This window comes from Lepisosteus platostomus, chromosome 1 (assembly GCF_059453375.1).
Source record: "Lepisosteus platostomus isolate fLepPlt1 chromosome 1, fLepPlt1.hap1, whole genome shotgun sequence".
In the NCBI taxonomy this organism is placed as follows: Eukaryota; Metazoa; Chordata; class Actinopteri; order Semionotiformes; family Lepisosteidae; genus Lepisosteus; species Lepisosteus platostomus.
The window spans coordinates 41,346,174-41,369,715 of NC_142611.1; the positions used below are offsets into that span (position 1 = coordinate 41,346,174).

General features: G+C 36.2%; 1 protein-coding gene across 1 annotated transcript in view; it reads left to right on the forward strand.

Annotated features, from left to right (window-relative positions):
• LOC148677952 (serine/threonine-protein kinase 32B-like) overlaps positions 1-23,542 on the forward strand; it is a 133,419-nt gene that overhangs the window by 96,867 nt on the left and 13,010 nt on the right. Inside the window, exons 5-8 of the mRNA XM_088628789.1 lie at positions 6,410-6,447; positions 10,440-10,529; positions 19,910-20,013; positions 22,529-22,645. Coding sequence (XP_088484915.1) covers positions 6,410-6,447; positions 10,440-10,529; positions 19,910-20,013; positions 22,529-22,645 — 349 coding nt within the window. The remainder of the gene's footprint in view (positions 1-6,409; positions 6,448-10,439; positions 10,530-19,909; positions 20,014-22,528; positions 22,646-23,542) is intronic.

Consider the following 23,542-nt stretch of genomic DNA (forward strand, 5'->3'; position numbering starts at 1 on the left):
GAAAATCTGATCAAGACATTTGTCTTCTCCTAAATTGACAACTGTAATGTTGTCCTCACTGGAGTTTCAAATCAACATTGAAACAACTCCAGTGCCAGATTTGTAAGGCTGCTTATACACAGATATGAAATGACTTGTAATGTGGCAGAGATTGGAATTCTCTTTAACCCCTAAACACGTCTTTTCCTGGACCATTTTTTGCTTGTGCATTTGCCCAGTTATTCTATATCTTAAGCTTTATATTTGAATGTACTCTCATTCATTTTCTAATAAGTAATATACCGTTTTACAAAGCCCATTTAAGCTTTGCATTAATGTAGAATCTCTTGTCAACTGTTGATGAAAATAACAAGGCACAGGTCCTGCTATTCTGTTTGTATTTTCACATGTGTTTTTCTACAGCAGCATTGGTCTTTAGCTTTTATATCCTGGTGTCACAGTGGTCGCTAAGGACTTGTGGAAGAGGTGATCAGACCCTATGCGGTGCCGAGAGAAATAGATGTCCAGAAATCCAAAGGGAGAAAGACTGAATGCGAGGTGTAGGCAGGCTAGGTCAGGTTCCAGTAGTCAGGTCGGTACGGTATCCAAATCCATTATCAAGTGATACAGTTTGTTTAGTAAAGCCATTTCAGACACTAAAGTAATGTCACTGAAATACTAACCTGCACACTTACAGAGGTTTTTGTCTGTTACCAAATCAATCTTAAGTGTCTCATGTTAAATATAAATTACTATACATAAGTTTGTTCCTCCATTTAAAAGAACATGGTTGTGCTGTACAAAACTGACAAAAATGTGAATTTTAATTTCTTTTGGACTTGTCCTGCAATCACATGTTAATATCACCAAATGTATTTGTTTGCATCAGAAGATATATGATAAAGTGAAGATTTAAGTCCCTATTGTGTGGTTTAATACTGTAATCTAATGTATTTGTGATATCGGTAATTGATATAACACAGGCAGAGTGTGAACCAATTTTTAATACATTTTAAAATGTTTTCTCAATTGCTTAATATTGCTAGGGCCTGTTTGGACAAAACAAGGATTTATTTGTTTAATTATGAATCCAAATCCTGTATGCTCATATGGTATGTGTTTCACTTCATTGGGAGTGCTTAAAGTCTCATTTTTTCCAAGCAAACATGTTCATCGAGACCATGATGCAAAACATTGTATATCAGCTATTTTTTTGTGTGCCTGAAAAACAAACCCCAGTTACTGACTTAAAGTCATCTTCAATCCTCTGTGAATGAAAATAAACTGAAGAGACAATAAGCTCACCTTGTTATTTAAAGTGCACTGATGCTTTCAAATCCAGTGCCTTATCTCTGTAATGTACAATCATGACGAGTTTTATGCCTGAAGGTTAAAAAACCATCACAGAAAACAATCACAAGATATTTACAGAGTTCTGCTTTCACACAATTACTTACTTAGTGTAGTTGTATAGTTAGGATACAAATTTGTTTTTTTATATATTAAGCACTGTAAAATATTTATTAATTAGTTTGCAGTGCCTTCATGTCTTATATTGTATGAAAAATAGGATTGTTTTGTTTGCTGTCTATTCTGTACAGCTGAAGAATGAAATACATGAGCAACAAGCTTTGCCTGCTTCTTACAAATCTCAGTCTTTTATTTGTTATTAAAACACCTTCCATGAAACAACCACTTAGGGTAATAGTTGCGAAAGTCAAAAGAGCATAGGGTTACAAATGAGAGGAGGTGATACAAAGATATTATCCAGCCATTTCTTAAAAGAAGCTACTGTAGGTCCTATCAGGTTTGATAGCATGGCTTGTTCTAGAAAAAAGTTGCTGTTCTCAATATTTAATGTACATACCCATAAGCAAGATGGCATCCTGGAATTTTTAGGGCAATTAGTTTGATAAATTGGTGTCTATTGGTGAAATTCTGTACATGTTTGAAAACAACTGTGACCAATGGGGGATAGAATTAATCCTAGACGAGAGAAAATTCAGTATACCACTGAGATTCCCAGAATAACAGTAATGCAGCTCAATTTTCACTTGGCATCCATCTCTTATTAACAGATTACTCAAACAGCCAACCAGGGATGAATTAGGCAGATGTTCTGTATTGTTGGTAATGGATTATTGATGCAATGGCTGATTAGAAATTGGCAACCAGTAAGACCAGTTGGTTTGTCCAAGACTTCCTATCCTATCTAGTAGCTGACACAGATGCTGTCTTTCATTGCCGAAAACCTAGAGTACTTCTGCGTATTTATAACAATTAGATCAGGTTAGGCAACTCCGGTTTTTAAATGCTGGGTTCCTGCAGGTTTTGGAGGCATCTGTCGAAAGCTCCTAATTAAAACTTGGAAGACACAGATGATCTGCATTCTTATCCACTTAATTAGGTCAATTAAGTCATTAAGGTCTGAGATGGAAAGAAACAAATGTGTTGACTGGCATTGTCTATTCCTGAAATAGATGCTTCAGGCGACATAAGGCTGCTTATAAAAGGCTGCTGACAGATAATTGGTACATTTTAATAATGTCTCACTGGTTTCTGAAACACTATAGTTACTTTTATGGACTAACAGAAAATATATATATATATATTTTAATTCCAAATTGAAAGATTTTTCATTGCTGCAGGAAATTAAAATCAGGCAGGTTTTTTCACCAGAACAACAGCAACAGGTGCAGGCTGGACTATATCCTGGACAGAATGCCAGTCCTTTGCAGGACACACACAGCAAAGCAAACACACACACATTCACACCAGGGGCAATTTTCCCAGAAGACAATTAATCTACCAGCATGGCTTTTGTACTGTGGGAGGAAACCAGACCACCTGGAGGAAACCCACGCAAACATGGTGAGAACATACAAACTCAATGCAGATAGCAACTTGGGACCATAATTGAACCCAGGGCTCTAGCACTGCTAAGCAGCAATGCTAACCACTGTGCCCCCTTTCCCCCTTTGATATTTATATAATTCAATGTATTTTTTATTTTATTAGCATTAATAATGCATGATGGTGCAATGGTTAGTGTGGTTGCTTTGCAGCACTGGGACCCTGGGTTCAATTCCTGTGATGCAGCCTGAGTGGGGTTTGTGTGTTTGTGTACAGTACAGTATGTGTGAATTTCCTCTGGAATCTCTGGTTTCCCCCCACTGCCCATAGACATACAGTATTGCTAGGTTAATTGGCTTCTGGAAACAAATGGCCATGGTGTGAGTGTGTTTGTGTCTTTGTGTGCCCTGAGATGGACTGGCATCCTGTCAAAGGTGTATCCTGCCTTGCACCCCTTCCTTGCAGAGATGGGCTCTGGCTCCTCTGCATCCCTGTACTGCAAAAAGGATTTTAAATGGATGGATAGCATTGATAATCATAGTACCATAAAAAGCAGAATGTGTTCTCTTGTTTTCATGGCCTGCTAAAATACTTTCTAGAGTTTTGGATCTTTGGTTAGTTTTTTCACTGGTGTTTTTATTGTTGGACTGTTATTGTATTGCTGGTGTTTTGCTTTTTTTACACACTGAATGAAATACTAGCATTAATTCTGTCTCCTTTCATCAATGTATCAGAACAAAGAAACACAATACAATTGAAACTAGGAATTGAAGCTGATTTAAAGAGATACAGAAATTCTTATGAAGTCGGTCAAATTTGCGGTACATTTTATGTATTTATTCTGGAGGGCTGAGGAGAATTTATTTCCCTCCGTAATAAGTTTGCACAACAAGTAGACAACAAGTAGAAAAAGGCAACCAACCACACTATAAGTTATTTTGCTGACTTTAAACCAGACACTAGCTACAGTATGCTGAATACTCAATCAGTTTCTGATTCCTGTATTATCACTCTTGGTTATATGTTATATTCTGCTATTCTTTTTAATACTCCATTTATGGCACTATTCCATTTCTTTAACAGCAAAGTGTTTTGAAGAAATGCCCCCTGGCACATCTGACAGATTTTCTCAGATATCCTTGAATGTATTGTGTTTCATGTACAATTTGTTCAGAATACTGCTAGGCATTGCATAGGAACCAAGGAAAATCTCAGTATATAATACTCTAGGAGAAGATTGTATAAAGATCCAATGATAATAGAACTATTTACCTTCTCCGTCAGGTAAACCTAAAATCTGGACTGGATTTTTTTTTTGTTATTTATTGTAACATCTCCCTCATCCTGTAATTTTTTATTATTTTTTTCTGGCTTTTGTTTTGCTCTTAGAAGTGTTTTGTGATATTTGTGATGAAAGGTCCCACAAAGACTAGCCTGTTTCTTAACTTTGGTAGGTCACCAAATTTGAAAAATTAAACATAGTTTGAAAATATTACCCTTTTAATGCTTGCCTTAATGTAGCTTGTAGTTTACCTCAATCATCTATTAAAAGGAATAAGAGTAGTTAAAAGCTCACAGATCAGATTTTCCACTTATAGTACGTCGGTTCATAGTCATTTAGCTGTTCCATTGTTCCAACTAATCACTGATTAGTTATTCAGGTAGTCTAAGCAACTTTACCTTACATGCATTAAAGGTTTAGTAAGTAATATGAACTGGAGAAAACTACCACAACCCCATTTCTCTGGAGTAGAGCTGAATAACTCCTTCAGTTGTTACAGCTAGTTTTACAATTAATAACTAATTGAAGCCTGAAAAGAGGACCCTCTTTCTTATGCAAATAATTAGTTCAAATAAAAAATTTAATCAGAGGTGGAATAGAAATGAGAGCATCTCAGGGACCTGAAGAACTGCATTTCCCCACCCCTGACAACTATATCTGTAAATGAGGATGATTCATTGTGTGCTTTAATAATTAAACTTCAATTCAACAGAAATGCTGTTTATACCAAACATATTTAAATAATATTTAGCTATCCAGAAAAATATTCACACTCCAAAAAGGGCACTCAAATAACCCCTGATGATCCGATGAAGAACCTAAAGTCAAAATGTCAAGTAATTCTTAAAATAAATTATTCTGTATAAGAAAAGGCTGGTCTGAATTGTATGGTTATATCTTTCCTTGACTGCACTTTAATTATTGAATATCAGATTGATATTTCCCTAACTACTGTATGGAAATTGTTTTGTAGGATATACAAATGTACTATATTTATTACTAAAATGTAAATTGAAATGAAAATTGAGATTTTAAAACAGATGAAAAGGTAAATTGCTCATCTAAAAGATGTTCAAATATTCATCTAAAACAACTTTGAATTCCGTTGTTTAGTACAGATTGATTGACAGGAGCTACTGCTTTTATTTAATAGCCTATACAACCCAACAAGGACCATGTACAGTATGTACATAAGCAATATATAATCTGTGTGTGCTATTTATACTATGTGATGTGCCATAAACATTTTGACAAACAGTATCCTTTAAAAAATACATAATAAAGTCAAAATAAGTTAAGAGCACCAGTTTACTGACACAAATCTTGTTTAATACTTTGCTTAACTCAATAAATAGCACATTAACAGTGTGCATGGCCATTACAAATAACAGTTATCATACATACAGTAGAAATACAAACAACAGACCTGCTGCACATTCAACTGTTGGTGTTCACAAGAAAATATATTTTCTTGTGATCATTATAGTGCAGTATATACAGTATAATACAGAGTACACCAACATTTTTAAATAGCATCCTGAATCACTTATTTGCAGTGATGAGATCAGGTGGCTTAATTGGTCATACATTAATAGAACAATGCATGAATGTTTCTTCACAATAATGATAATTATTGTAGTAGTAATGTGGTAGAACACAGAATCATGCTGAAAGTTTATTTTTGTGTACAACCAGCTAAGCTGTGTTAGCTAAGATGTCATGGTAGTGTCCCAGTGATTACAACACAAACCCCATGTATCCTAAGAAACTTTAGTAGAGAAGATGGAAATGGTAGTAAACCCACTGTTGTACACTACATTAAGATACAGTAGGATTCCCCCAGAATAATTCAATTCTTAGGGTTCACCAGGCTCCATGCGCACAAGAAGGAGAACAAACTGCATGTAGATGGTACCCCAGATATGAAAATCAGTACTGTGAGACAGCAATGCTAACCATTGTACTACTGTGCCACCCATGTCTGAACTAATGTGTATTGAAAGTAGATTTGTGCAGGAATCACATGGATCAACATTAATTCAAACACAGCTTGAATTAAATAATCTAAAAACCACCAACTGTAACAAAAACTGTACTATGTCTTTAAAAGGGTGCTGACAATACAGTCCTCATATTGAAACTTGCTAGAATTACTCTTGGGATGCTGGGTTTCCTATCCTTACTCCCATTGTCTCCATGGAGTTCACTCCATTAATGCAGGAAACTCAATTACTTCAACTTCAGCTCTTGTGAAATTTTCCAGCTTTACAAGTGTTCTCTTTGTTCTCCTTTCAGAGATATAAAACCAGATAACATCCTTCTCGATGAGCATGGTAAGTTGAATTCAATGAAATTTCCAGTGTCCTCTCTCTGCATAGAAATGTAACTGAAATATTTTGAAATCTTACTGAAAGTCTCTAAAACTGTTCCCGTGCCTCGCCTGAAGAGTACTCTTCCATAATGTTAATCCTGGGCATGAAGTCAGTAACGTGTATTAGAAACTACCATTTGGGAACAATAGTTAGCCTTGGATGGAGCGTGGTGCTGACCACATCACCTCCGCTTCCATGGTTGAAAAAAATGGTGCCCCATTCCCCCATGGGCCCTTATGGGCTGAAAAGGGGACCTAACCTACCTACAGTACCTTGTTAACCTTGGAACCTTGACAGAGCAGACTCTTCATTTTGCTTTACTTGCATTGTGTGTGACAATATGAGTAAGATAAGTTCACTTTATTGGCCATATACAATTTATTGTATTAAGAATTTGTCTTTTCACATACCCCAAGTTGCCCTCATGAGAGACACAGACAGGGAGAGAAGCTTGGGGTCAGATCACAGCGTCAGCCTTTTATACAGCACCCCTGGAACAGGTGGGGTTAAGGGCCTTGCTCAGGGACCCAACGGAGTAGGATTCCTCTGCCAGCCACAGGATACGAACCGGCAACATTCCAGCCAGAGGCGCAGATCCTTAGCCACAGTGCCATCTCTCCACCTGCAATGGAAAAGTTATGATTGCATAAGTAATCCAACCCTTTCCAGTGGCAGCTCTTATTTAATTTAGGTGCCCAAAATTACCTTAAGAAGCCACATAATTAGCTGATTAAACTCTGACAACAATAATAGTGCTTCCCATGTTTTCAGAAATTAATAGACTTCTCTCTATAAGAGACAGAAAATGAATTTAAAAAAAGATATGAACACGAAGACCAAGAAGCTTTTAAAACAACTCAGAAATAATATTCATATCTCTCTTAACATGCTGAAGTTGATCAAGTGGCAGACACCAAGGTACTGCCTAATGCAGGCTTAATGTCCATGGGTCAATGATATCCAGATCAGTCAGCCCACAAAGGGGCTTGGCACTTGGAGCAGGGGCGTAGCCAGGAATTGATTTGTGGATGGTCCTGTGCAAAAGTGGGTGGCCCAGGCTCTAACTGACCATCGTACCAGCATAGGGGCACCCCTCCAATTAACAATCCAATACTTGAGCGGTATATATACAGTACATACTGTCTCTCTCTTACAAAGGTTAAGCAACAATTACCTAGGCTGCCGAACGCTACTGTGCCACGGCGGACACACACAAATAAACAACTCTGTTGTGAGGTTTTGGCCTTCTAGACCACACACAGCCGTTGGGGCTTAGAGTTGAATATGGCGATAATCTCGTCACTGGCTAGATTGTCAGCAAATTCCCATTCTAATTCCATTAGAGTTTGCATCAAAGCACCTACGTGATGGTACAAATATGTGACAAGATACACAGTGTATCACTCAGTCAACACCATCCCTACAGCCAAGTGGCAGTATTATGCTGTCGTTCTGCTTCTCATCTGCAGGGACTGGAAAAATTGTCAAGACTGATGGGAAGATTGATGTACTAAAGTACTGTCAAACCTTAGATAAAAACATGATTCAGCCCTAAAACTCAAAAAACACATTTCAGCAGGACAATAGAATAAAGCACAAGGCCAAAGTTACACTGGCTTAAGGATAAAACAGTGAATGTCCTTGAACAACACAGTCATAGTCCTTACTGTCCATAAGAGATCCCCAGGCAACTTGACAGAGTTTGAGCAAATCTACCAAGAAGAAAAGACAAAAATTGCACCAAGCCGGTGGTAATAAGATTACCACTTATAACCTAATAAAAACCTAATAAGATTTGCTGCTATAATTACTGCCACTGGTGCTTCCACCAAATGATGAGCTCATGCGCCTTAATACTGTACTTACAATACATATTTAAGTTTTTTTAACTTTTGTTTTCGCTGATGTGCTTTTCATTCTGTTTGCACCTTGCATTTCTTCGAGTTGTGAGTGCTTTCTCTTGAAGTTACAGTAGCAATGCATGGTGTGGTCTTTCTTCCTTCACTGTATCACTCAAGGCATAAGAAAGCACCAGGTTTTAGTCCATTATAACAATACGTGTCTGTCCATTCTGGATTAAATTGATTCTGTGCTCCATGTCAATTTTCCTCTTTATGTCAGTGACTTTGATAGAGATGTATTTGCATGTAGTGTATTTATGGACTGCTCCTTATTACCTTGTTTTTTTCTGTATGAGGTATAAGGTCTGATTTTGAGATGATTAAAGATGATAATGATTAATGACTGGTGAATAAATTAGCATGCTCCTTCCTATTGTTTTTTATGATTAATGATGATGAAGTGCAGCTAACTACAGTACTGGTGTTTAGCTAGTAAGTTCTTACTCTTTAGACATTCTCAGGTATTGCCGTTAGGGAGTATTGTTCTTTTGAAGCCCCTAGAATTGAGTAAAATGTTAATGTTGTGAATAGGGGCTGTTGTTACACTGCCTCTGCAAATACAGCTGGATTATGAAAATATCACACTTTTTCTAGCTATGAGGTTGTGATATTTTCATGAATAACAAAAACTTCCACTAATTAAAGGGAGAATGATGGATCTGTTAGGACCCACAAGAAACTTCAGTTTCTGTCTGAAATGAAACCAATATCTTAAATGACCCCTCCAAAATAATTCTGGTGTTGAAATCCATATCGTCGATCACATTTGCGATGCTGAAAATCTGAATCACAAGACAGCATCATAAGGAGGCATTGCAAACATATTGCTGATTCACAGTGACTCAGTGCTAACATCACTGCTTACGTGAAGCAGTGCCCTGATTGGTTAATAAGCTGAAAAGGAACCTTAATTTCTGAATATACATGTAAAATTTTAATGTCCTTAGACGTTAATGAATCAGTGCTCCATAATGACTGGTCCCCGAGGTTAAAGCCTTAAACTGTGGATACAGATTTTTTTACATCATTTCCTTTAAACAACACTACAGTATTCTCTCACTGCAAGCGGCCAACGTCATCTTACTGTTTCTTCTTTGGCATCTACCAGCTGACGGCATAAAACACTGGGTGATCAGTAAATAGAAGCAGATCAAAGAAAAAACAACAACATTTATCTTAATTTAATTAATACTTTAGTCCGCACTTAAGAATTAAATTCTGCATTTAATTTTTTAAATGATGAAACGGTCAATTTAAATCAGTTTTTCATATCACAGATACCAAAAAACAGCTGCTGGAGGAAATGAAAACCCCAAATAACCCAATATAATGTGGAACATTTACATAACTCTAAACCTAAAATTTCATCAGATGCAAAACATTTAAAACTTCTAGAGCCAGACTCCTCTTTTACGGCATATCTCATTGTCACGTTCGTAAACCCCTCCTCTTTAGGACACTCCAGCCCTTCCTTGTTTTCCACTCAACTTGCGCACCTGCTCCCTGTTCCAACCCCTTTTTCAGTTCTCCTTAAAAGCCAGGCACTCACTCTATTCTGGGCTCTGCTCTGGTCTCCGTACCAGGCGGGTCCTGGACCTGGAAGCGCCTTATCCTGGTCTTTAAATCTTGTTTGTCTTGGATGGACCACCCAGTTTTGGACTTTTGCCTCCGTTTGGATTTCCCCTTGGACTTTTTTCAGTATTGTTTGCCTCAGCCACACCTCCCCGGAACACCAGCGCACCATGGACATGCCCCCTGTTTCCATTCCCGACTCCCGCATGCCTTTTTTCCCTGTGTTATCTCACTTCACCCCTGATTATGTCGTCTGCATAGGGCCCTGAAGGAACTGTTTCGTTACACTCATCATACTACCATAGTTAATTAGATCACCTTTTCTAGAAATTTGACTAAATATGTTGTGTGCAGCTGTGTCTTTATTGTTGTTATTATTGTTGCTGTGAGCTTATAAAAACACAATGCTCAAATGTTTTATGCAATTTTAGTTTTCAGTAAGTATACAGTATATAAACAAACTTTTTCCTTTCTTTATAGGACATGTTCACATTACAGACTTCAATATTGCCACTGTACTAAAAGATACAGAAAAGGCTACTTCAATGGCTGGAACAAAACCCTACATGGGTAAGTGTAACACAAAGCTAAATGGAAGGATAGATACCTTTGTTTATATTTATATTGTATATTAGCTTCCACAAGTACATTATTGTATTATTTTATGTGAAAAAAGCACAAATGTATTATTTTCTCTTAAGTGTTTATATGCAGTACATGCTTTTTGGTATCAGTCCTGATACAGAATCCATTTTGTTTGATCTTGACTCTTGAGAAGCAGAAGCACATATCTGACTTTTACTTGTTTTCCCTTTCAATGATGCTGGCTTTTGTAATACTATGGTAACAGCCATTCTGAATGGCATTTACTGTACTGCTACTTTAAAAGAAAATATGCAGAAAAAAAACCTTTTTCTGATGTCTATGAAACTCTAAACCCTGTTTTTTTCTGTTCCTGAAACAATTCTCATAGCTATTAATGGAATTCTGAATGCATACACACAAATTTGTCTTTGCTTGTTTGTGCAATTGTCAGAATGAATTAAGTAAAATGGTGAGATGAATTATAATTTCATAAATAAAACTGACCTATATGTAGACTGAGCATGTATATCATCCATATACATCTGAAGGTACCAATATAGACCTACATTTTATTATGGCTACAGAGATGAGTTAAAAGATTGGTTTAAAATATTTTTCATTCTTCAGTAAGGTCAATATCGCAAAAGGCATGAATGGAGAAGCCTTCAGAGAAATATATGAATATATGAAATTAAATGAAGCCACCTTGAAAATAAATCCTAACTTGTTTCGGGGAAATAAAATATATTGTGATTTTATTGTGACATGACCTAGGGAAGTTCTTCAGGGAGGTTTGGAGGGGTGGTGACAAGTAAACCAATCAACATCCCAGATTCTTCCAGCTCAGGGTCACGGGAGAGCCACAGCCTCTCCTGGCAAACAACAGGCTCAAGGCAGAGCCAGTCAGGGCCCCAGCTTTTCTAAATCCTAATTCTCAAAGCAGTATTACATGAAAAGCTTGTCTTTTCACATTTTGCCTCACTTATACCTCCCTCACCCCATCCTGGGTCACTTTTCACTCTGCAGGGGAGTCCCACCCTCCTCATTCTATGGGTTAGCCAAATGACAAAATACCTAAAAAATGAATTAACTCACCCATCACTAAGATCGAATGCATTTAATTCTTAGTTGTTGTTATTCCCCATGAAGTGAGGGTGAAACATGGACTTGCCTCCTGTTCATCAGAAAATGGAATCTCCTCTGACTGATGAAAACCCAAGCAAATGCGTCTTGGTATACTGCACTGTAGCTGCTCTAAGCATTTTTTTCAGTACAGCAAATCTTGTTTGGTTTTACAAAATGATGCGACCGACAAATGAGAGAGGAAGAAAAAATTCTTTGAGAAGAGAAGAAAAGAGTCTTTTACAATATTTGTCTGACTTCTTTATTTTAAGAAAGTAGCAGTTTAACTAAAGTGACAGGCAGAGCGTACCACACATGTTGGGAGAGAAAATTTCCTACAGAGTGTATTATTATATGCTGTAGTTTTTCATTCTGTAAGCTCATTGTAGTGACTTACATAGCCGACATGTTCTGCATGCTTGGCTTATCATTTTGACAGCCTCAGTTGATGCTTTTTTTGGTGTGTTTCTCTGTGAAAAAAATGTTGCCTAATTATACTTTGCATAAGCCTGCTTCAATTCAATTTATGCCATAGGCAGCTTTTCTTTTGCCATCAAATTCTCGGCATCACAGCAATTGAATTCTCAAAATAACTTTTGCTGTGGCTGGAAAGGAAATGATTGTCTCTCTAAATATAATTCCCTCGTTTTTGTGACATGAAAAAGAATTGGTGTTTGAATCGATCTCTAAATACTAATGAGATGCTTTTAATGAGTTAGAGTTTGGCAGAATTGGATTTTCCTGGCACTTTGATATTTACCTTCTTTTTAAGGAGGTGCTCATAACTATTCAATCGCAACTCTAAGCATTTCCATTAAAATTTGCTCTTGTTTACAAAATAAGTTCCATCTAAAAAATAAATTGGTGAATGACGAAATCTTTTTCTTTTATTCCTTACTTTTCAAGGCTTTTCAAATATTTCTAAAGAAAAATAATAAGTGAACAACACAATCTAAATACATAGGTTGAAACGTCAAATTTTAGTTACACAAATAAATGTATGTTCTTCTCCGACTGGTTGCCTCCTAATTTCAATGTATTTTTTTTATCTCCTCTGCAGTATTCTCCTTGAAAAGCAATATTCTGTGGTGCGGTAGTTTAGATTGGCAGAATGACATACTGTAGTAGTTAGCTCCAAGGTTCTAGGGTTGATTCTGGTCTTGGGCACCTGTCTGTGTGGAGTTTGCATGTTCTCTCACATCTATGCAGGGGCCTTTCCCTTGTGTTCTGGTTTCCTCTTACCTCCCAATAACATGTTACTTGGGATGATAGACTGTTCTATTTTTTCCTCCAATGGGGAAAGTGACTGGTCTTCCCACCTCATTACCCAAACATACTGTCCCCTATACCTTCACCTTGTGCATAGTGTATGGGAATCCAAAGACAGTAGGTCTCCATATTCATCAAACTAATTAGACTCATTAGCATGAAGCAGTACACTGTGATGAATCTTGTTTAGAATTTAATAACTAGATGTACATCAGGGCAAAAATAAAGTAAGTCAGTTGTGATAGATGAATTTATTTGCTTTACAATACTTGTTGAATAATAAGTGATGAATGTAAGGGGATGTCTTGTTTTTACTCTATTTAAAATGTAAAAGTTAATTTATGTGATCACTCAAAACAGCCACTACAATATTAAATAAATTAACCTGGGAGAATTTTGGAGCAAATAATCCTGTGAAAATAATTGAATGGGGTACCATTGTTCTTGAAATCTGCTTGTAAAAAAACACAATCCATGATGATCTATAGGTCTCTTTAAATCATCACCTGGCTTACACCTGGGGAAACAAAATTAAAAAAAGACACACATGAGATACAGATATTTATGTAGATATAGATTAACCTATCGGTCTTTAGACATGGGAGGAAACCAGAGCACCTGGAGAAAAGCCACATGAGCACAGGGAGAACATAAAGATTCCAGGTAGATAGTACCCAGGAACTGAACCCAGGGTTCCAGGTCAGTAATGCTCATCTCTGTGCCACCATGCTGCCCGATATGTTCAACCTTGTAAGATAGTAGTCTCCGTTCCAGTTCCAGTTTTCAAAACTTTAAATGTGTTCAAAATAATAACAATTCAAATTGAAACATTTATTATATTGCTATTGTTATTGAAATGGCTATCCAACTGTCAATGTCAATGTTCTCAGATCCAGAAACAAGATGAGGTGACTTCTGAGCTGCACTGTAGCTAGTCCATGAGACATTGATCAAAAAGAATCTTCTGGCGTACCTTAATTAACTCCATTGTAAATAATTAAGAGTCATCAGCTGTCCTGAAACACAGGACAAGAGAAAGGTAGGCAGAAGCAGAGGGGGAGACACACAGAGACAAAGAAGAAGGAGGGAGAGGAACAGAAAGAGAGGAGAAGGCCTTGTGCCTGGTGAGAGGACCTTGTTCGACTCAGCCTTAAGATTCTAGCAAAATATTTGGACCCTGTTTAAGGAGTTTCCTATCTGTTATTAATGCTGAATTCCTTCCTATAGGATTCTCAGCCTGTATTTGTTCTCTCCAGATTAATGATGCATGTTTCGAAAAAGGGATAAAATCCCCATTCACTTAGGGGCATCTGTAATTTTAGGAGGAGAGATTCATCTCCAGGTTGTATTGTTTTATTTAGGATGCCGGTCTCTCATATGGGCCTGTTTAGATATTATATAAGACCTCTTACTGCAGGCTTAGCAGGCTGTTTTTTTTTCCTGGTTGGTCAGGACATATTATAGGCTGTGAGACACCTTTTTTAAATATGTAAATAGACTAACATACATAACTTGTAAGTAGTATGTTGTGTTGTGTGTTGCTTAGTTTGTGTTATTGATATTGCTAATATATATTGTTTATCTCAGTGTGCTCTGATCTGTTACTCTTTCACCAGAGAGGTGGCTCTTATGATTGTGGATTTTGTGAAGGATAACTGACATGCCTGTAGAATTAAAAGTTCTAAAGACTTCAGACTACTTGTATGCTGTAGATCACCTAATGCAAATCTGGGTGCTAATAGTTTACTGTAATAAAAGATCAGGAAGGTATGTAACAAAGGGGATGTAATTATGGGAGATTAAACTTCCCTCACTTAAAGTGGAATATTATGATGGATAAGGCAGAATCTAATAATTGTATGGCTGAAATGGCATCTTAACTCAGTTTGTGTAAAACCTTTTTAAATAACCAGGATATAATTAGATATTAGACATACAGTAGACAAGAAAAGAGCCACTAGGAAATTATTACCACAGTAATTTATCTTTTGATGTCTATTTAAGTCTACTTAAGTCTCTAAACGTTGAGTTAAATATTAGAGTTTATAATTTTATATAAAAAGATTATAAAGGGATGATTTAGAGCTTACAGGCAACGAAATGGGAAAGGATGGATACATAGCTAATAGAAGAGGGATGGTCAAACTTCAAAAACATAATGTTAAAAGGCTCAAAATGAATTTATCTCCTTTAACTACAATTGAATCTATGGCTAGGAAAAGATTAACTTAAATGTTTAATACAGAAATTATGAAAGAAATCAGAAAAAAGCAAACACTTTACAGATTGCATGAAGAGGCTTAAGATTAAAAAACAGCATGTTCAGCTGAAAAAAAAGATTTTAGATGTACATGTACAGTAGCATAATATTGTAAGAATACATGTTTATCAGTAATACAAGAGTAGAAAAAAATGTAATTTAGGGAAAAATTAATGACATAAATAGAACGTGAAAAAGAAATTGTCAACTTGTTAAACAAATGTTTTACAAAAAGTTGGATGATATTAGTAAAATGTCATAGAACATACTCTGGGAGAAGTGGGCAATTTTAGCATAACTGGCTCTGATATTCTTAAAAATGTATGGGGTCTGATGGTGTTTTCTGAGTCATACGTAAGGAAATGAAGGATATTATTCATAGACTCCTTGCTAGGTCATTGCAACTGTCTCTTAAAGTGAGAATGATAGTCACAGTTTAGAAAATTACAAACTTAACACCTGCTCTTAAGAACAGCACCAGGAAGTTTTAAACTAATCAGTCTTGCTTCAGGCCCTGATAAAATCATGATAACAAAAGAGCTGATTACAAAATGCATTGCAAACAGTGAGACCGTATGGATTTAGAAAGATTTAAGCCTGTAGCCGTTCCTGATCTATATTTTAAACTTTTGAACAAGTTAGGGGGGAATGCAAAATCTGATCCACTTCTTCCTACCCACACATACAGTATCATGCTTCTTTCCTACTCATTTGAAAAGTTCATTTTCACATCTCTCCCTCTATCTCATCTTCACCGATGTAGCAGCACCCCAGCTCATCCTTCATTTGGGGGAGTCTGTCAGTCCCATCCTTTTGGATAGGCTGTTGTTATACTCAGCCAGGTGAGTTTCCCAATGTCTCTTCTTCACCTTATAAAGGGTTTGACTGAAATGCTGAAAGAGAAGAAGGAAGGAGACAAACACAGAATAAGCAGCAGGGGAATGGCAAATAGCTTTAGACAAAAGCATGGTTTGGGACAAGTTTTTTTCTAATTTGCACATTAAACTTAACATTAATCAGCGCAAATCGACCTATGCAGCTCATAGGAGTTTACACTATACTGTACATACTGTATCACCAGGATGTTTCTAAGCTACAGAGAGCTACACATGAAAGGGATCTGGGTACACGCTCATCAAGACACTGTTTAAAAGCAATAAAAAAGCAAAGAGAATCCTGAGTATAACGACAACATATGAAGACTATAACACCCACAATTATATTATAGGATGTCTGTGTCAAATTAAGCCACTAGAGAGACACAAAATGGGCCACATGGTAGCCACTCATTTGCATGTTTATTTTCCTTTATATAGATTAAAGCTGGAAATAATGATAGAAGGACTCCTTTGGTCCTTAAACGCATTTATTAAGAAGAAGATTATGGGCAACATGAAATGGCTAGCTCAATCCCCTAATTTGAACCCAGCAGAATTTATTAGACAGAAATTGAAAATAAGCCTGAGGAGAAATCCCCAGAAAATAATAAAGACCATCTGAAATGCACGGCTGTGTGAAAATATGCCACATTTATACAAGAAATACATTAGAGATATACCAGGTCAAAGCTGTTACCGCAAATACAGTCCAAACAAATATGGAAATTATCCAGACCACACCAATGATTTTGTGTTTTCATTTTTGTATTTGTTGTTTGCACATTATTGGTAGACGTGATGGATTATGCTAGTTTCTGAAAATGGAGTATTTAAAATATAAATAGGACCACCCTATAAATAATTTGCTATACTGCTAAACAGAATTATAATGTAAAATGTCTAAATTGATATAAACAAATTACTCTGTTGCATGATATTATCACAATGGACACGTTTCATGTGCTTTTAGGGCCAGGATAATGCAAAATGAAAATGTGAATAGAAAAATGTGGGAGAGAAAAAAAGTGCACAGCTGTCTTTAATCTTTCATTTTGATTGCAGGTCTGTGCTTAATAAGTTTCTTTTTAAGGACATAACCTTAAAACCTCACATAATTTTGAAAACAGACTACTGCTTTTCAAATTAAACATGATATGTTATTGTATAAGATGTTAAATTGATGTAAATATTGCCTCCATTATACCTATAAAAGCTATTTAAAGTCATTGTACAGTTTAGAATTGGGATAGTGATATGCCTTACATAAGGCATAAGCCAAAAATGCAATCTGCTTGCCTGCTAATTAAGAAGTAGTATGCTCTTATCAGCATCTGGTTGTAGTTAGAAAGTTTCCATATGTACAATTTCTGAGGTAACATGGAAACCAAACATTTATAATTAATTAGTTTATCTAGTTTGTCTCTGTTCTAATCATATAAAACAATGCCGCCTTTACAGTACTTATGTCCAATTCTACAGTATATCATTTCTGTGTGGTTGGCACTAGTAACTGCAATTACATGATTTAGACCAAGGTTTCACTGCCACACAGCAGTGGCCACTGTGGCTAGTCTCTATATAATGTATGCAGTGTTACCAGCAAGGTTGCATTTGTCAGGTTAATTTTTAAAACCTTGTGCCCCAGTATATGTTTCCATCACTTTTATTAAATAGGGAAGAGAGGTACTGAATGAGAAAAGAGTCAAATACAAACCATATAAAAGTACAGTTAGGAAGGTGTATTGTACAGTATGTCATTGTATGATAATTATACGCTCCAGAAACATCCATAATGCCACACTGTCTGGTTCACAGATCAATAGTCTTGAAATGGCCTCGTGAGCCACAAAAATAATTTTCTGTAGTACTAGTAGACTACAAAGTCACTGCCATACACCACTGCCAAACATTTTTTGACAAGTCAAATAAGATGTCAAAATGTTGGAACCATCACTCAAGGGCGGATGGCCAACCACCATCAAACTTACAGTACATTGTTTTTTCCAACTCCACAAATATCTGAATTGTGAAAATCTCTGTTTTGCTGGAGACAAAATTCAGTCTTTTCCATTTCGGCTTCTTTGCTTCTGTGAAAAAAACATAAAATTCACATGAACACTTTAAGATTGGAAAGGATTTTCCAGTTGAATTGCCATTTAAACTTAAATGAAGTGTAAATTAAACCAACCTATTTCACAAATGCGTACTGCTAATTATGAAAAACAAAAGCACTCCACATGAAGTACATTTTTATTGTACAGATTTATGGTTTTTATTTTATATTTTTAGTTGCTAATACATTTTCCAGAATGTGTTACTATGCATGTATAATAATCCCTTGCATTTATATAGCACTTTTTATCCCAGAGGAATCTAAAGCACTTTACATATGAGAGAACTTTGCATATGAAAGTGCTTTACAATTCAGCCACCACTGAAGCACAGCACCCACTTGGCTTATTAAGTGTCAGCAACACGCATACAAAAAAGATCAAGTGAATAAGTAAGAAACTGCTTCTCCAATTGACGAGGTGAAACTTTAGCTAGATCAGATTTTGTAAGTCCAAAGTGAAATTTAGCCAGGAAACTGAAACTATCACTCTTACATGTATAAACAATGCCAACTGATCTTTAATTGCCAAGCATTCAAAAACTTGGTTTAATGTCTCAAAGAATGACACCTACTACGTCTGTTTCTCCAGGCACCACACTGGGGCAACAGTTTAGAAAATCTTCTCCAGAGGGAAGAAAGCTACCTAGTGGTCCAAAAATATTTGGGTGGAATTTCAAACCCTGCAGCGCTAATGCATTTAAACACCTCCTACAGTTTCCTCAAGTTCCACAAGCCAGAACTGCCACAGTCACTTAACTAGTGAGAAAGCATCTCTGATTTGTCTTCGGGAATGAGTTCTAGCCATCAGCATCTGCTCCTCAGATCAAGGGAGCTGAACTGCTCAGCGCCATCAATGCAACCCAGGAATCAGTGTGAATTCTTCATGGATGTTCTGTTGGTATTTCCCTACTTCCCTTTCCTTTGCCTCAGGCATTCTGACTTCCCACACCTCCAAACCAAGGACGATTTCAGATGTTTCTTCAGGTGTGTGGCTTGGCATCCAAAACACCTTGCTTTCTGTTTTGGAACTTTTCAGCATGAAGTTAACCTCTGCTTGTTCCTTTGCAGCTCAGGCGCAGATGTAGCTCACCACTCCAACTGATCAAAAACTAAGTTGTGACCTGCAGATTGGTACACTGTAGCTTGTATTTGATTTATGTTCCACACTGGATTTCCCATTTAAAGTAAATCTGATAAGTGTTTCAGTTTAGCAAAGAAGTGGAGTAGATATGGAAAACAGAAATAAATCTATCCATTTCGGCTGCACTTTTTGTGGATATCTTAAAAGACGCTGTAAAATAATTGATGTGGCAGAATTTAGGATTTCACATACAGTACGGTTTCATTTTAAGCCAAGTGCACATCAGTGTATGTACAGTAAGTGAAATGTGAACTGGCGTGATAGTATGGTATACTGTCCTAAGACAATGGCTTGAATTTAAATTGTAACTGTTAGAACCAAAATGTTTATGTAGAACTCAGCCTTAAACACGGGCATTCTAAAAACAATGATGAAAGAAAAATAATTTTTTGAAAGAAGTCTGCTACCTTTAGAGTATGTTGTTACAGTATTACATTAATTCCTTGTTCTTACAGTAAGTAAGAACTTACCAATCTACATTTTATTGATTTAATGTATACAGATGAGAAACATGACTAAAAATGGATTCTTCAAAGATATTTTGAATCAAATGTGTCCTGGTGTCTATTCTTTCTCATATAGCACCTGAGGTATTTCACTCCTTCATGGAAGGGGGGCCTGGTTACACTTATCCTGTAGACTGGTGGTCACTTGGGATCACAGCTTATGAACTACTGCGAGGCTGGGTAAGACCCGTTTTGGTTCCCTTTAGTTCGAATCCTCTCTGCAAGGGTTAGCAGAAGGTACACAACAGATACTAAGACATCAGGAAATGTATGACAGCATATTTTAAATCAATTTCAATACTGCATTTTCTGCCTATTTGTTAATTCTGTATAACAAAGATTAGCGTCCCGATATTATGTAGTAATTCTGGATAATTGAAAGTTGGATTAGGATGTACAGTAACCTCTTAATTCATGTAAAGCAATACATCAAAAAAACTGTCCTTGCTCTCCTTTTCATTGTTTTGGAAGAACACACCCAGGGCTCAAGTCAAAGCACCACCTGAAGGGGATGATTGATTTAATCACCTTTGATTGCAAGGTTCTGTGCAATGATGAAATATATGAAAATGTTGTAGAAGAAACATGTTTTTATAAACACCTTCTAGAAACAGCAAACACCATTTTCTGAACCAAAAAGTAAACCTGGAGTAAGTGATATGGAACCATCCGCTCTTCCTGTACAGTTTACGTCTTTCCATGTGCACGGTATACCCATATGGTATATTTCATTCAACATATTTTGTTGTTTGTGATACAGATATCACAGCATAAATATACAATATCACATACACACACACACATATATATATGGATAGGTATACAGTACTGTTGTATATACTCTACTGTATGTACACATACTTTGTGTTTAGAGAGTATCGAGGCCAATTTCTCTCATTCTGAGATCAAATCATTGTAGAAGCCATTCCCTGTTACCTTTCTGACCTTGTGTCGTGAGTTTTAGATTTTCTGTTCCAGCCGTGTATTTTGAACTAATGCCACAATTATCTAGCAAACCCGAAAGGCCAATGAAAGGCCAATCACACAGCAGTTCAGCTGTAAGAATATTTGGTCAAATGTAATGTTTCTTTCAGTTGTTTTCTGTATTGTAGCTTATTTTTTACTGTTAGTTGAATGGCTTGGATAAATAGCATAGATGCAGTGATACAGTACCTCTGTTACCACCCATATTAATGCATTACTTCTTGCAGTCAAAGTTGCATATGGGATACAAGTGTGGAATGCATCTGTTAAATGGAACACTGTGAGGAAAACCCTTCATCCCTCTGCATAGTTTAATAATGAGAGCCACGAGGTATCATTAGAAGCATAAACAACACACAAGTTATGATCAAAATATGTATTTGTAGACAGAAATTCAATTAACGAATTGTTTAAATGATGGTTCAGGATATTTGAGATTTTCTAGTCATAGGACTTGCAAGGTGCTTTTAATTTATGGAATTCCAGGCGCTGCTAAGAGCCACAATATCTTTGCAAATTTCGCATGATTCGCATAATTTCTAGAATTTTTCTGAAAAATTAGAATTCATCCAACAGTACCACAACAAGGGAAATATTTCTCCTTCATGATGTGATCTGGCTGTTTCTCTTGCTCCCTGCTTGACTTCTGGACACCTGAGAAGCAAGCTTTGGACAATTGTCCTGTATGTTTCTTCATTAACGACTCTCAAATCTTTGGCCTGTACTATGTTCTACATGTATTTATAGCGTCAGACAAACAGGTATACACCCTGGTGAACATGTGTATACGCCCTTTTATGTTTCATTGGTAAAATACAAAATTGTATGGTTATTTTTTAAGTTTCATTTTGTACATCTAATTTTAATTTTATTAAGCTTTCAGGACAACTTTTGCATAGAAATGATATTTTTCATTCATTTCTTTCTGATGTGCATAAAGGCGGCAAAGGAGGTTTCCCACAGCAGTATTTGAATTGCAAAGACAGCTTGAAAAGAAGCAGTAGGAAGGAAAGAAATCAAAATTGCAGCTTCACGGTTTTATGAACATAACAATTTTCGGTTCCTTGAAACTCTTACTAATGGCCGTGCTCAGTGGCCTTCTGATGGTTTAATAAGCATTGGTGAAAAAGCCTCTTGCCTCCAACCTTTAAAATATATACAGTATATTATTATCAATGTCCAGTTAAGAAAATGTTACATAACAAGGAAAACAATTACAAAAAGTGAATATTTATCCATTCATAATGAAATTAATCATCTCAAGAAATAGTCAGTATTTTGGAAGACATTACATTTCTCTGAATTTTACCTTATGATGAACTCCTTTAAAAACAAAAAACTCTGGTTGGACCCTTTCATTAAAATGTTGTATTTTTTTTTTTTATATATTTTGGTGACAATTGACCTTCACTTTAAATTTACATTGAAGACACTTATTGTGCATTGTGATCCAGGCTGGTTTACCAAGCTTGTTTTGATTCTACAGGATCTAGTAACCTCCAAATTTAGACAATGTTTAAAACTAACACACTGACTCTTTAATTGACAATACAGTGAATTTATTTCTTAGGCTGCAAAACAGACACAAAAAACAAAGTTGTGGTTCTGACTATGGTCTCAGAAATGCCATAAACTTTAGATATAGATTGATTTGCTTATATCCCTTGATACCACATTTGATAATTCAGTTTTCCTTTGTTTCCTTCACTAGCGACCATACGATATCCACTCCAGTACTCCAGTGGAAGAAATTGTCAACATGTTCCGAGCAGAAAGAGTTCACTACTCTTCCACTTGGTCCAAAGGCATGGTGTCATTGCTAAGAAAGGTCAGCAACAGAATAGTATGGTTTGTCATCTACTGTGGCTTTTGATAAGAGAAATATACTGTACAGTATGTCCTCTGTGTGCTTAAATCAGAAATAAAGCAATTAAATCTTTCTATTCATTTTTAATGTATTTTTAACTGTGAAATAGGTAATGACAGAGGTTCCCTGATATTTTCTAAGGGATTTAATTTCCTTAATGTGTTTTCATAACATATTTAAGGGAAATTATTTTTTTTTTTGTTTTTCTCGTAGACAGAAATGTTGTTGAGCAGCCGAATTTGTTCATGCTTCTTCAGTGTGTACAATATGCACAGTATTATAAATGACAGTTGAACCTTACTTATCTGTAGTCTATTTAATGATGAGTGCAGTTACCCTTGGTGAAACCCCTTCTCCCCAGAATTTCATTCTTAAAAGCTTAGTACTTAAATAAATAGCAATATGTCCAAACAGAACAATGCATTTTCACAACACTGCAACAAAAATACCATGATGGCAGCTCTTCATCCCTCTTCTGAAGTATGACATAAATGTACCAAATTTTGGTAAAAAATATTTACAAGATATATATATGTAAACAAATTGACAATTCAACAAAATTGTATATGAATGGAAGATGGTGAATACTATTTTGAGGCTCTGTAAAGGTTTTGTTTAAAGTACAACACTGGCACCATAATCCAAGTTGTGTCCCTTTAATTGGCGGCTGTCAGATCATATGGAATCAATGGCATACATAATGAGGCAGTAAACTCTACGAAATTCATTTTTCTGTCTTTTACACTATTGAAAGTAAATGTTGGTGTGCCTTACATTACAATTTTCTTCAAATCACTCATGTATTCTGTTCATTAGCAACCAAATCTTACTTCCAGGCTTCACTTTTCTGAGAACCCT